The sequence below is a fragment of the Varanus komodoensis genome, unplaced genomic scaffold (genome assembly GCF_004798865.1).
Source record: "Varanus komodoensis strain SLA01 unplaced genomic scaffold, ASM479886v1 scaffold36, whole genome shotgun sequence".
Taxonomy (NCBI): domain Eukaryota; kingdom Metazoa; phylum Chordata; class Lepidosauria; order Squamata; family Varanidae; genus Varanus; species Varanus komodoensis.
This window is the reverse complement of record NW_025335873.1, coordinates 1-12244: the sequence shown is the minus strand read 5'-3', so window position 1 is coordinate 12244 and position 12244 is coordinate 1. Positions and strand designations below refer to the sequence as shown.

The following is a 12244-nucleotide window of genomic DNA, read 5'->3' as shown; positions in this document are numbered from 1 at the left end:
GTTGTGCCTGCAAATGCTTGTCCTATCAACCAAGCTGCGCTTGTCAGAATCCCGGAATCTCAATTTGAGAAGAGGAAATAAAACTCGGGGTCGTAGGAAAGATCAATCGTTATGAACCTCCGCGTCTTTATTGTCTATCCCAGTTTCCCGCGGTTGACTCACGATAATGCATTACCGGGCTAGCAGAGATAAACTCGCTGCAAAGCTTCAATACCATTACAGGGCATTTATAGGTACACAGGTACAGGGCAATTGGTGACAGAATGCAGAGATTACAATAAGATTCTGAGGTCATCACATACAGAACAGATAAAGAAATGTCAGTCAATCACACTGTAACAATGAGATTAAAATATTTCTAATTGCCTGTATTGACACGTTAGTTGAATAACTTGAACCCATCTCCAGGTCTGCTCAGACATGCAAATTCAAGCTACTAGAAACTATTCATGATAAGCTCAGACCCCTATCTCGACTCTAAACATTCTGCATGATCAGGGCACATGAAGCCCTCTGGGCTATCAAAAGATTATTGTAAACTGAATTCCAGCAATGACTATTTGTAATGGATATTTGGGCTAAAATGGCCTACTGTAGCCTACAGCTAAAGGTGAGAGAAAGGAGCGGGGGATGAAGGCCATTTTAAACGGTGACAGCTTGGTTTTGAGAAGGAAGACAGGGTTTGATCCCACAATGCAAAGGTACACAGGAGCAATGCTTTTCAGACAGGATTTATCCAAATTTTCCCAACATGCTTTCCCCCAGTCTGGTGCCGGCAGGATGTGCTGGACCAAGACTTCCAACGTCCCCAAGTGGCCTGTGCCAGGTGGGGGCAACTGAGCTAAACAACCTTTCTCCTTTCTCAGCTTTTGGGCGTCAATTTTGGCCCCATTGCAGTGACCACCTGAACCATGAGCAGATGGGAGCTGCCATTTTAATTTCCCACAATCCCTCTGACATAGGATCCCTCTGCAACATTAGGGAGAAGAAAGATGGCAGCTCTTGGAACCAGCCCCTTAGAAACAAAGAAACAGAGCGAGTCAGAAGGGGCCTCCCAGGCCATCTGGTCTGACCCCTGGCTCTAGCCGGCTCCACTCACGACATGCCCACCATGTGCATGTCCTGCCCCTTGGCACTGACTGGGGTGCTGAAATATATATAATAATAAGGAAAAAAACCCGTGTTTTTTGTAAGAGAACATCAGTGGCAGGCCCTGACAGAGTGGTTAGACTTATAAAAATACACCCCCACCCCAAGTTTCTTGATTATGTTTTTATCATTTTGCTCTTCTTGCAAGGTTGGCAAGAGATGGCCCTTCTCCTATTTTATCTTCACAGCCACTCTGCAAAGTAAGTTAGACTGAGGCAGGGACTGCTTGAACCCTGATCTTCAAGTTCCAGTCCATTGGTCTAACACTTATCCTCCCCCCCCCCCGCCGGCCCCCGCGGCAGGTTTGTCCCTCTTCAGGTATTAAAACTCTGCTCCATATGGATCCCTGGTTTTCATCCCAAAATGGAACATGCAGACTTTAAGACCCAGGGAAGACTGCCTTAAGGAGGAGGAGGAGATCTGTTGGTCACATACCTGAGAAAGCACTTACCTGGCCTCAGGTGAGAGAGGAGTACAGGGGATGCATCTTGATGAGTTTGCAAGAGGAACTTGGAGAGGGTAAGTATTTCTGCAGGAATTCTGTAAGGCAGGCAGAAGAGGGTATGTTGGTATATTGTTAATTCGTTTTATATTGTTAATTCGTTTTATATTTTTAATGTATTATATTTTAATTGATGTTTTGTGAGCCTCCCCGAGGCTTTGGAGAATGGGGCGGCATAGAAATTTTCTAAATAAATAAATAAATAAATAAAATACTCCTTTTAAAGTCCTGTCCATCTGAAATTTCCTCTCAGCTTCTCTTCTCGCATAAGTCTCTTTTTTGAAGTAGAAAACATGCAGACACCTAAGAACCCTTTTCTGTTTCTTCTGAACCTAGAAAGCATGCGAAAAACAAAACGGTTTAGCTTGGAGCAAAGCTAAATGCATGTGGCCCCTAGTGCTTGGAACACCAGGCTGGGAAGACGTGGGTTCTACTGCCCGCAGCTATGAAGCTCACCGGGTGACATTCGGTAGCCGCTGAGCTCCATGCACTTGCTTATCTAGGTAGGAAAAGCTCCTACAACTTGTGGCATTCCTCAGCAATCCTGGCCACCGGGCGAACACTGGGAATTGTGGGACCTTTTCCTGCCTAGACAGACATAGTGCTGCAGCCTAAACTAAAAAAGAAATGGCAAGAATTCGCACTGGAATTGGGGCTCAAGTTCTGGATGGACACCATTAAGCCTCACGGAATACAGCCAGAGTTACTTCTGAGTCTGCCGTCCGAAGTACACCACACATTCCGATCATGAATTGGGGCCCCCAATGTTTCCCCTGGCAAGGTTCCCGTGCCGAAGGCAGATTTTGCTTTCCCTGTTGAACTTCATGCCCAGCAGACTTTGATTTCTCAGCATTCAGGAAGAAAAAGGACCCCAATGTGTAACTGTTTTTGTGGACATCCCTGCCCACTCCCTGCTCCTCAGAAAAGGATAAGCAGGATGGGGGGGGTCATGCGACCTTGTTGAATGGGGTGAGTTGTGATATTGGGGGGGGGGTATTCCCCAAAGTTCAGCAGCACCATCTCTAACTGGAGCCTGTTTGTCCACATAAGGTGGATGTGAGATCCAACCCAAGCGTTTTTGTGAACTCTTACAAAATCCTGGCTTGGCAGAATTTGGAGTGAGGAATGGAGAAAAGGCAGCGCCGTTTTGGCTGCAAGGTCATCAAGTGCTGGGTGGAGCAGATGGTGAGCAGGGTAAGGGTTAGGGCCAGACAAAATAACCTCAGGGGTTACACAAAGAGTGTTCCAGTGCGTTTCAAGCTCTTCTAGTTTTTTCCCCATGGATTCTTTTAAAATAATGTACGGCCAGGTAATTGTTCTTTTGGGCTGGGTGTGTGTACACAGCGAAAAAAGGAGGCAGAGGCTGGCAGGTAGAGTGGACTTCACTAATTCAGCATCTTTGAATGCTCCCGCAAGGTAAAGCAAGCCGGCAAACAAAAACCCTGCATCCGTGAGAGAAGGGAAACAGCACGGAAGGATGGGAGGCAGGTCAGCCCAGTCGCTGCTGTGCTAGTTGTCAACTTGCAGGGAGATGGGGGGAACATGAGGAAGGGTTCAAAAATAGCACGGATTCATGTAACAATGCTGAACATATTTGCACAATGCTTTCAAGTGCTCATGAGGCTTCATGTGTACAATCTGGTTGTATTCTTTACAACAGTCCTCCAAGGTAAGTCAGTTTACTATCACCTGTAGTGCAGGTAGATGGACTTTTTTGCTATATAATGTGGCAGCTCACCTGAGGCCCTCTACTGCGCCCATCCACAACTTGGCACCTTCCTGATGGCTTGGACTACAAGTCCCAGCATCCCTAACTGACTGGGAGACGTTGGGAATTGTAAGCCACCCTGAGGCTATTGTAAGCCGCCCCGAGGCTCATGCAATGGGGCGGCATATAAGTTGTTTAAATAAAAATAAATAGCCAACCATATCATAGGGTGACAGCAGGCTGGGGAAAGCTGCAGGTGGGTTTTTTTTAGTGTTTCAGGGCTGTGTTTTGTTTCATTTTGCTTTTTGCTGTCAGAGTTCGCCATAGTGACTCCGTTTTGGAATATGACTGGGGCGTGTTCTCTTTTCCAACTCCTCCTGCCTTGCTTTAGATGCCAACCATCAGGGAGAAGCACTTGTACAATGGGGCTTTTCAGGGAGCCAAGAGAATGACCATCCCCGAGCGGAACGTGAGTCAACATGGAGGGCCCTGCAAATTCTTGGGATTTTTTCTTTTGCGCTAGGAAATGCCCAGCCTTGTCTTTGGGGGCCTGTCTGCGCTCGCAAGTTGACTATTATTTTACATGGTAGCTTCAAGCGCCGGACTGCCGTGAACGGGTCGCTGCGCAATGTGCGGCAGAATGAGGGGCTCAAAACTTAAAGGGGTAAAAGGAGTGCAGTTCCTGGGGTGGACCTTTTAAAAAAATGCCAACCGTAACCCTGCAACTAGAAAGCTAGCTCCACAGGGAGAGTTTCTGGCCCAGCCCATTCACTGCCATGCTACTTTTCTGCTTGCAAAGAACTTTATTTATTGTGCATTAGTCAGGTGAGCTGGTTTCAAGCTTTCCTATATTATTTATTTATTTAAAACATCTTTCTGCTGCCCAATCCTCAGCTGTTGGAGCTGGGCACAGAGCTCCCGCTCCCTCTGCATGTCATGGCCCGCTGGTGGCCCGATGCACGTCCCTGACCATTTAACTCTGTCCCCTGGACTCTGAATTGTAGTGGCTGCAAGCAAACAGTGCACTTGTTATGGGAGTCTGCCACCTTGTGACTGCCCAGGTGCATTTATTTTAATTTCAAATAAATTTTAATTTGGTAAAAAATCACCAAGGTGCACATTCCAACGGTCCCCTTAGTTTGCAAGCCAAGTTTCGAAGGCCTCTTTCATGGTCTTGACACTGTGGCATTGGCAGATGGATTCTTCTTGTTGTTGTTGGCATTCCAGAATGTGAACCTTTGCCCGCTGTGGTCTGAAGTGGTACAGCCCATGCTGCTATTTCAGGACTCTACCATCTCAGTCACATCTGAAATCCAGCCTATGTTTTTGAGGTTTCCACTTTTGGTCATGGCGATGGTGGTTTTGTTTTTCTCTCCTCTGTGTGCCAGAAGACCAAGATATGCAAGGAATAAGGAAAGAAGAGGAGAGTCGCATGGGCGCCAGGAACTTTCCAGAACCCTGCTGTGACTCCTGGAGGCAGGGAGAGGCCGAACATGGAGCCAGCCCGGCTCCGTCTGCGTCTTCGCGGTCTCTGGAGCAGCGAGACTCAGACTGCCTCCCTTCTGTCGTCCTTGCTGCCTTTTTGACCCTGGTCTTCATCGTTGTGTCGGTGCTGCTGCTGCTGCACCACGAGAGCTACCATTTTTGCTCGGAGAGAAGCAGGCCTCTGCACCCTAACCAGGTTTTCCCACTGGAAAGCCAGCTTGGCTCCCTTCGCCACCTCCCTCAGAACCAACCGGAGTCCGTGCGGCACACTCGCCAGCAGCCCGCGCACAGCCAGCTCAGAGGGTCCGATCCCGGCTTCCTGCTGGCAGTTGGGTTTGGAGAAGCAAATGGCACCCCCCTCTCCCTCACAAAAGCTGCTCTTCTGCTCCTGACCCAGGAAAGGGCCATGTGGCTTTGCCTTCCAGCGCACGGCGCAGCCCAGCAATTCCAGGCATGCTTGCGAGCAGGAGGGACCCACGATCTTGCCGTTGCCGCGATCTGTGCAGGGCGAGACCTGGGCCTCGGCGGCCTGATGGTGCCCTTGCAGAGCTCTGTGGGCAGGAGGAAACAGCCGGCCGGCCTCACCAGGGCAGCCCTGGTGCTGCACGTCTCAGAGCAAGCCCAGGAGGAGCTCCTCCTCCTCCTCATGATGCCCTCCTTGCCCGACGTTTTGAATGCCATCAGCTTTGCCAAGGGGGGACCAATGACCACCAAGCGGAGCACACTGGTCCTCTTGGTAAAGCCCCGGCACTCTTTGGAAGGCCGTTTTGCTAGCTAAGGAGAGGGCACATGATGCGCTGATGCTTTCAGAGAGAGATGCAGGAGTCCTTGACCTTTTGGGCTCCGCATCAGGCTGCCCCTCTGCACACAAACCCACTTTTCCATCTTGAGTTTTCTCAGCCCCTTTTGATTCTGCTGCAAGCTCAGAGATTCAGCAGAGGATGGAGGTAAGGCAAAGAGCCCCCATCTTAGCACTAGCAAAGCAGCTCCATTGTTCACCGTCTGGACATCATTGTATTTTATTATGAATTGACATGCTTTCTTTTGAAACAAATTTTCTCAGGAACTATCCCGTGGCAGCCAAAGTGTGCTGCAACATGGGTGCCGTCTGACTGGGGGGTTATCCCAGCCCCTAAAACCATGCCGGAGGAAGCACGTCCTTGGCCAGAGTGGACATCAGAGTGCTGGGCTGGGACGCAGGCGGCCAGGGCTTGTTCCTGCTTGAAGCTCTCTGTCCGGCTTGGGGCCAATCACGGCCGCTGCAGCCTCACATCATTGTTGTGCAGAAAACACAGAGAGGACAAGATGGGGAACGATACAACCCAAACTGGACTCCTTGCAAGAGGGAAAATGTAGAGAGGTGGATCCTGTAAGAATGTGCAAAAATCTCCAGACGATGCTGGAGATTTTTGCACCCATGGAACAAGGACATTTTCCCATGAGTTGCAGTGAATTGAGGTAGAGCGCAGGTCAACGGAAGCGTTTCGTTTACTGGAGATGCTTTGAACGAGTCATCAGCTGGCCAAATCTGGTTCCTGCAAAAGTTATGTAGATCCTCATCCTGACTTCTGAGTCCTGACCTATCCTATGGCTGCCTATACATTCTAGTGGCCACAAGACTGCACCCTAAAGATCGACCAGGGGGCAGACTGGCTGGGGAAGATAGGAGATGAAGTCCAGACAACAGGGAAGGCACCAGGTTGGGGAAGGGCGAGCGCAAAATCATTTCCCCAGTTAGCTAGCCAGCCTGTATCAAGTGGCCACAGTTCCAGCCAATCACGCTGTGATTTTCAACAGACACAAACACTGCTCATCAATTTAAACATGCTGTAAGGTTAAGTTGGTATCTGATGAATCTCTGGATATCACATTGCATCTTACCAGTTAAAAAAAACCCTTTCATGTCTGTTGGATGCTGTAATCTCTAGTAGTTACCTCTAGAGAGGAGGTTATAGTATGGATAATTTTGCATTGGTACGCTCTTGGAGGTTGATTCGTGCTCAGTCTCTCTCCTCATCCTGGAAGTCAGCGCATAATCAGCACAGATGGATTCTTTGCATCCTCCTGAAAGCTCAGTGGTGGATATTGGCATCTTGGAAGGATGAAGCCTCACCTCCTGCAACGCAATGGGCTGGAGATCTAACAATACCTTCCAAGTTTGAATGGGTGGTGAATCAATTCCACCCACAAATGGATATTTCTTTGCCTGTTGGGCTGATCGTGCTGGAGGTTATGCTTCGGGCTTAGAAACCTGAATTTTCACAGACAGCCTGAAGGAAGGAATAAAGTGATGTAACAGCAAAGCATAGGAATGGAAGCTGAAATGCTTAGCTCTGATTATGATTTGAAATTACTCTCTGACTGTCCACACTCTGCATTTAAGTGTATTAAAGTGATGCATTCACACCCGATTTTCCATTTTTCTTTTTGTCTGTGGAAAATCTCTAATAAACATACATTTTAAATGCCCCAGCAGCAGTCCTGTCTTTTCTGTTGCAGCACGATGGCATTTGCAGAGAGACACAGAAGCCACTCATGCAGGCTGCAAGGGCAGTGCGACCTCTAGGGAGAGGCTATAAAACCGGAGTGACCCAGGACTCCACCCGCAAACGGGGTCAAGGTGGCAGACAAGCTGCAAAAAGGACGAAGGCAGCAGCTGCCCCCGCTGCTCCACTGCTATTCTCTTCCTTTGTGCACTGGAGGATTCAGGCGCCTTGTCGTGTGGCTGCCTTCCCAGGAAATAAATCTGGGCCTTGGGTGCAGCACAGGATACCATGTTGTCATATAATCAAGGCCATAAACCAGTTAATTTTTATTTCTTTGCACAGTCTGTTCTAGCCATATCTTCCTGCTTCTGGCTTACCAAGGTTATTCTGAGGGGGCAGTTACAGGGTCTGGAGACATGGAGGCACAGCTCCCGGGGTGCACGCACACACTGGGTGGACTGGGAGGTGGACTCCATTCAAGCAGACAAACTTCAGCCTGCCCTCCTCTTGATGCACCAACGGGGCTGCAGTCTGACATCTGGGAAGGGAAGGCTGAGGAAGGGCCCCGCAAGAAACCTGCTCTTCCACCACCACTGCCCCAGCAGATCCATGCAGCCACGCTGGCGGGGGGGATTCTCCTCTCCGCTTTGGCACACCGAGCGGGAATGTCGGTAGGGACGGGCACAGTGCAACGAGGACTCCTTCAGCGGCAGCTGAGCTGGCATGCTTGAACGAAACATCTTCGCCGGCTGGCAGAAGGGCCAAGCACGCCTCCCTCAGCAGCAAGTTGCACAGCCTGGGGGCAGCTGCTGAGCAGGCCATGTCTGCCACCCCTACCAGTTGTGCCTCTGACGGCAGGCGGAGCGTGCGGAAGGCCTTCGCAGCTGGCAGGGGGACAGGCGTCCTGCCCCCCAGAAGACACAGTGCCTCCAGCAGGGTGAAAGCTCATCTCCATCACCAGTTTCTGTACATGGATTTGGGGGAGGGGGCCTTAGGGATGTAGGTGAAATCCACAACGAGTTCTGATCTCTTTCAGTCCAACCTGATGTTTCTACAATGGGCTGGCTTTTTCTGGACCAGATTTCCACTTGGGGGCAGGGGGATTTCCACTAATTCGCATGAGCGCAAGTGTGCATCCGTGTGCATCAGCGCAGCTGGAAATCAGGCTCTGGGAAAACAGCCACCCAGCCTCGTCAGCCCAGTGAAGCAAAGCCCAGCTCAGCTACTGCTGTGGCGCCGCTGCCTTGCCTTGCCTCGCCTCGCCTCGCCTCGGGCAGCAAGGCACTTCGGGGCGGGGCCAGAGCTCAGGCCGGACGAGGGCCTTCCGTCATCTCTCTCTCCCTTTGCCATCTTTGCTCGTTCCCTCCTTCCTCCTTGGCTGGGAGGTCCTCCTGACAGTAAACAACAGCTGCCTCCCAACCTCGCCGAGAGGAGCAGCCGGCCCTACGCGAGGGGCAGAGTCTCCCGAGAATGGCAGGAGAGAGAGAGAGAGAGAGAGAGAGAGAGAGAGAGAGAGAGAGAGAGAGAGGGAGGGAGGGAGGGAGGGAGGGAGGGAACAGCCTTGCCACAGCATTGCCAGCCGAGCACGCCTCTCCGTTTGGGCTTCCCCCTTGCCGCAGAGCTAGCCAAACCCCGGACTGACTTGCTTGCCGTCCTAAGGGAAAAAGCAAAGGGGCTTTGCCAAATGGAGAAGCTGATGGCCAGGCTGGTCACGCACCCGCCGCCTGCAAGTGTGCAAAGCAGTCGTGCTCCTGCCCGGAACACAGGTGTGATGAGGCCACACTGCCTACAGCAACTGCTTTCATGGTGAGCAAATTGTTATGACTGTTTTTGCAGGGGCGGGGCGGCAAGAATGGAAAGACTGAGACAAGCTTGCAAAGGGCCTGAAGTCACAATTACACTGAGATCAAGTTCTGTGCATGGCTTAGACATCCTCTTCTGAAAAGCGGTAATAATAACGCCGTACAAAATATTTGCATCAATCAAATATGAAGCCACTTTTGCAGGCTCCTTCATAATGCTTCGTAATTCAGGCTCCATCCCAAATTAATTTTGTTAGCACGCTTGTACCCCTCCTGTTTCCTCCCTTGCAAAGTGCCCTAGGAGGTCAGACAGTCCCCTCTTGCTATTTTTCCCTTACAACAACCCCGGGAGGTAGGTCAGGCTGGGGGTAGCACCTGGGCCAAGGTCACCCAGTGAGCTTCATGGCAATGTGGGGGTTGGAACCTGGGTTTTCTGAGTCCCAGACCAAGAAACTCCGCTCCCAAATCTCTACAGTCTTAATTTTGTCAGTGTGGGTCAGGTGGATCAGGAAGACCGCAGACGGTGAAGGGTTCCAAACAAATCTTATAGCAGATGCATGTAAGGAGCTCCATTCCGGAAGTTCCAGCTCAGGCACTAAGAAACACACACTGCCTCCCAGAGTCAAATGATTAATCAGCTGCTGCCCACCTGGGGCCACCCAAACATTTCGGCTAGCATAGCAGCAACTTCAGCAGCGTGAGAATTCGGGGGGGTTGCAGTCCCAACCCAGCTGGACGGCACCAGTTTGGGGAAGGAACCCATGGATTGTAAGCTCCCTGCGGGCAGGCATCTGTTCTCATCACCTGCTTTATCTTTCATTCTAGACTCAAACAGCCAGCTGGAAACTCTTGGGGGGAAGACCTCTGCCTAGCTTTGTATTTATATGAGGGGTCTTCAAAACGTTCCTGCACTTTTATAAGTATATTTCATATACTTTTTGCAGATGGCATTAAAAAGTTGGTATGACAATGACACTGGGAAAAATGCATTGCAAAGGAAGGAGACTATGCCGAAAAGTGAAGTAATTTGTGCTTGAAATTCTTAATAAATAGTTTTTAAAAGTGCTGAAACTTTTTGAAGACACCCTCCCCCCCATGTACTGATGCTGCTCATCCCCCCAGTCTGGCATTCTCCAGGTGCACTTGCTTGCAAGTCCCATCATTCCCAGCCAATGGCACTGGGGTGGTGGAGCCGGGGCTTGTGGAGAGGCAGCAGCGGCCTGGTATTTTTCAGTCTACAGGAACCGACACCTTTGCCTGCAAGCGTGTGCCCTTCCACAGCACTGCGGCCCTTCCCCAGTGTCCCTGCACGGTCCTTTTGGGAAAACGGAAAAGCAGGACTTCAGCCTGGTGAACCCGGAGCGGCGCAACCAAGCGCTACCTCCCCTGCTGGAAACGCCTGTTCACTGGCGCTCTGTCAGGCCTCCTGGCATATTGAAGAGACAGGAAGTGGGTGGAGAGAAGAAAAGCCCCCTTCCCACAAGGACAGAATCCCAAAACCGCCACAGACAGTGGTGCACTCTGCCCTGGGCCTGCGGGGACAGAGCTTCCCTTCATTAGCGGAAACCCGACGGCATCTGCCATCCCGGTTCCCTCTGAGCTTAGAGGCATGCGGGATAACATGATCGCACTTCTATGCCGCACTATGGCTGAGGCTCTTTGGGTGGTTTACAGTGTACGGATCTATGTAAGCCGCCCAGAGAACCTTCGGGTTGTGGGGTGGCACAGAAATGGAGTTAAATAATAATAATAGCAGCATTATCTTCCTAATACTTATTAACGAGTTCCTTTTTGTAATGCTAAACATTTTGGGGTATCTTGATCCCAAACGGGCAGGGAAGGCACTTTTGCTTGATCAAAGACCCGCTCCTGGAACAGAGGGCAAATAGCTAGAACAGGTTTGTTGGCCTGGGTCAAAGCAGCTGCCGGCCTCCCCGCCTGCCAGTTCTGGGGTCATCCTGGGGTACGGCTGTCGTGATGAACACCTGGCCTTCCAAACAGAGCACATTTTCTAGGGGATGCAGAATTGTCATCCAGTGCAGCAGGACGGGATCAAGTCAGGGAACTGCCACAAATGTGAGCCATTCACAGAACCTGTCTGCTTCTTGGCATCCCCCCAGGTAAGCAGTGGGGTTCGGCACTGGCACCCTGGGCCTGGGCCTGGGCCCTCCTCCCGCAGCATGGCCGAGAAGCTGGGCCCCGCCGCTGAATGCCCGGTCTGCTTGAACGCTTTTGACAACACCTTCCGCACGCCCAAGCTGCTCCACTGCCGCCATTCCTTCTGCATCGAGTGCCTGGCCCACCTGAGCCTGGTGTCTCCAGCCCAGAACCACCTGCAGTGCCCGCTCTGCCGACAGCCCACCGTGCTGCCGCCCGAGCAGGCGGTCACTGAACTGCCCACCGACGTGGCTGTCCTGCGGCTGCTGCGCCTGGAGCCCAACCACATCATCCTGGAGGGACGCCAACTGTGCCTCAAGGAGCAACGGAAGAGTCGGTACTGCCTGCGACAGCCTCGGATCTACACCTTGGACCTTGGCAGGGAGACGGAATCCAGCAGCGGAAGCCACCACCAGCCAGCCGGGGCAGCTCCCACCCCGCTCCCGCGCCGCAATCCATTGCGGGAGTGTGCCCGCAATGCACAACTGCGGATTTTCGCCTACCTGACGGCCGTCATCTTAGTTGTGACTTTGCTCCTCATCATCTCCATCTTCTGGACCAAGCAATTCTTTGGTGGCTCGGGAGGCTGAAGGCTGGGACACTGGGGTTTTAAACGTAGGCTTTTAAAACCAGGGATGCGGACAAGATGGAAGCAGCGGCCACCTGCATTTTGTGAGGGCAGATCTCTGCTTCTGAACTTTTGGCTAACTGAAGCCGAGAGAAAAAGGGAGGGAGGGAGGGAGGGAGGGAGGGAAAGGTGTGGTTGAACAGCATTTTTGGCTGTGCCAAAGACCTCCATCCAGGTAGTGGCAAGACCTGATCAGCCAGAGAATGCTTACCATGCTACTGAAGCTGGTAACTGCCGGAGATGTATGTAGACCGGTCTTCCAGATGTGCCGCACTCCCAAGTGGAAAAATAGCAGTGCTTTTTAAAAGTTCTAATTTTAAAAAGGAT

General features: G+C 51.3%; 1 protein-coding gene across 1 annotated transcript; it reads left to right on the top strand.

Annotated features, from left to right (window-relative positions):
* Positions 1-8912: 8912 nt before the first annotated feature.
* On the top strand, positions 8913-12008 carry RNF183 (ring finger protein 183). The gene is made up of 2 exons (XM_044440132.1): positions 8913-9136; positions 11253-12008. The coding sequence occupies exons 1-2, from the start codon at positions 9134-9136 to the stop codon at positions 11877-11879; spliced, it is 630 nt and encodes a 209-aa protein (XP_044296067.1). The 5' UTR covers positions 8913-9133; the 3' UTR covers positions 11880-12008.
* Positions 12009-12244: the final 236 nt, after the last annotated feature.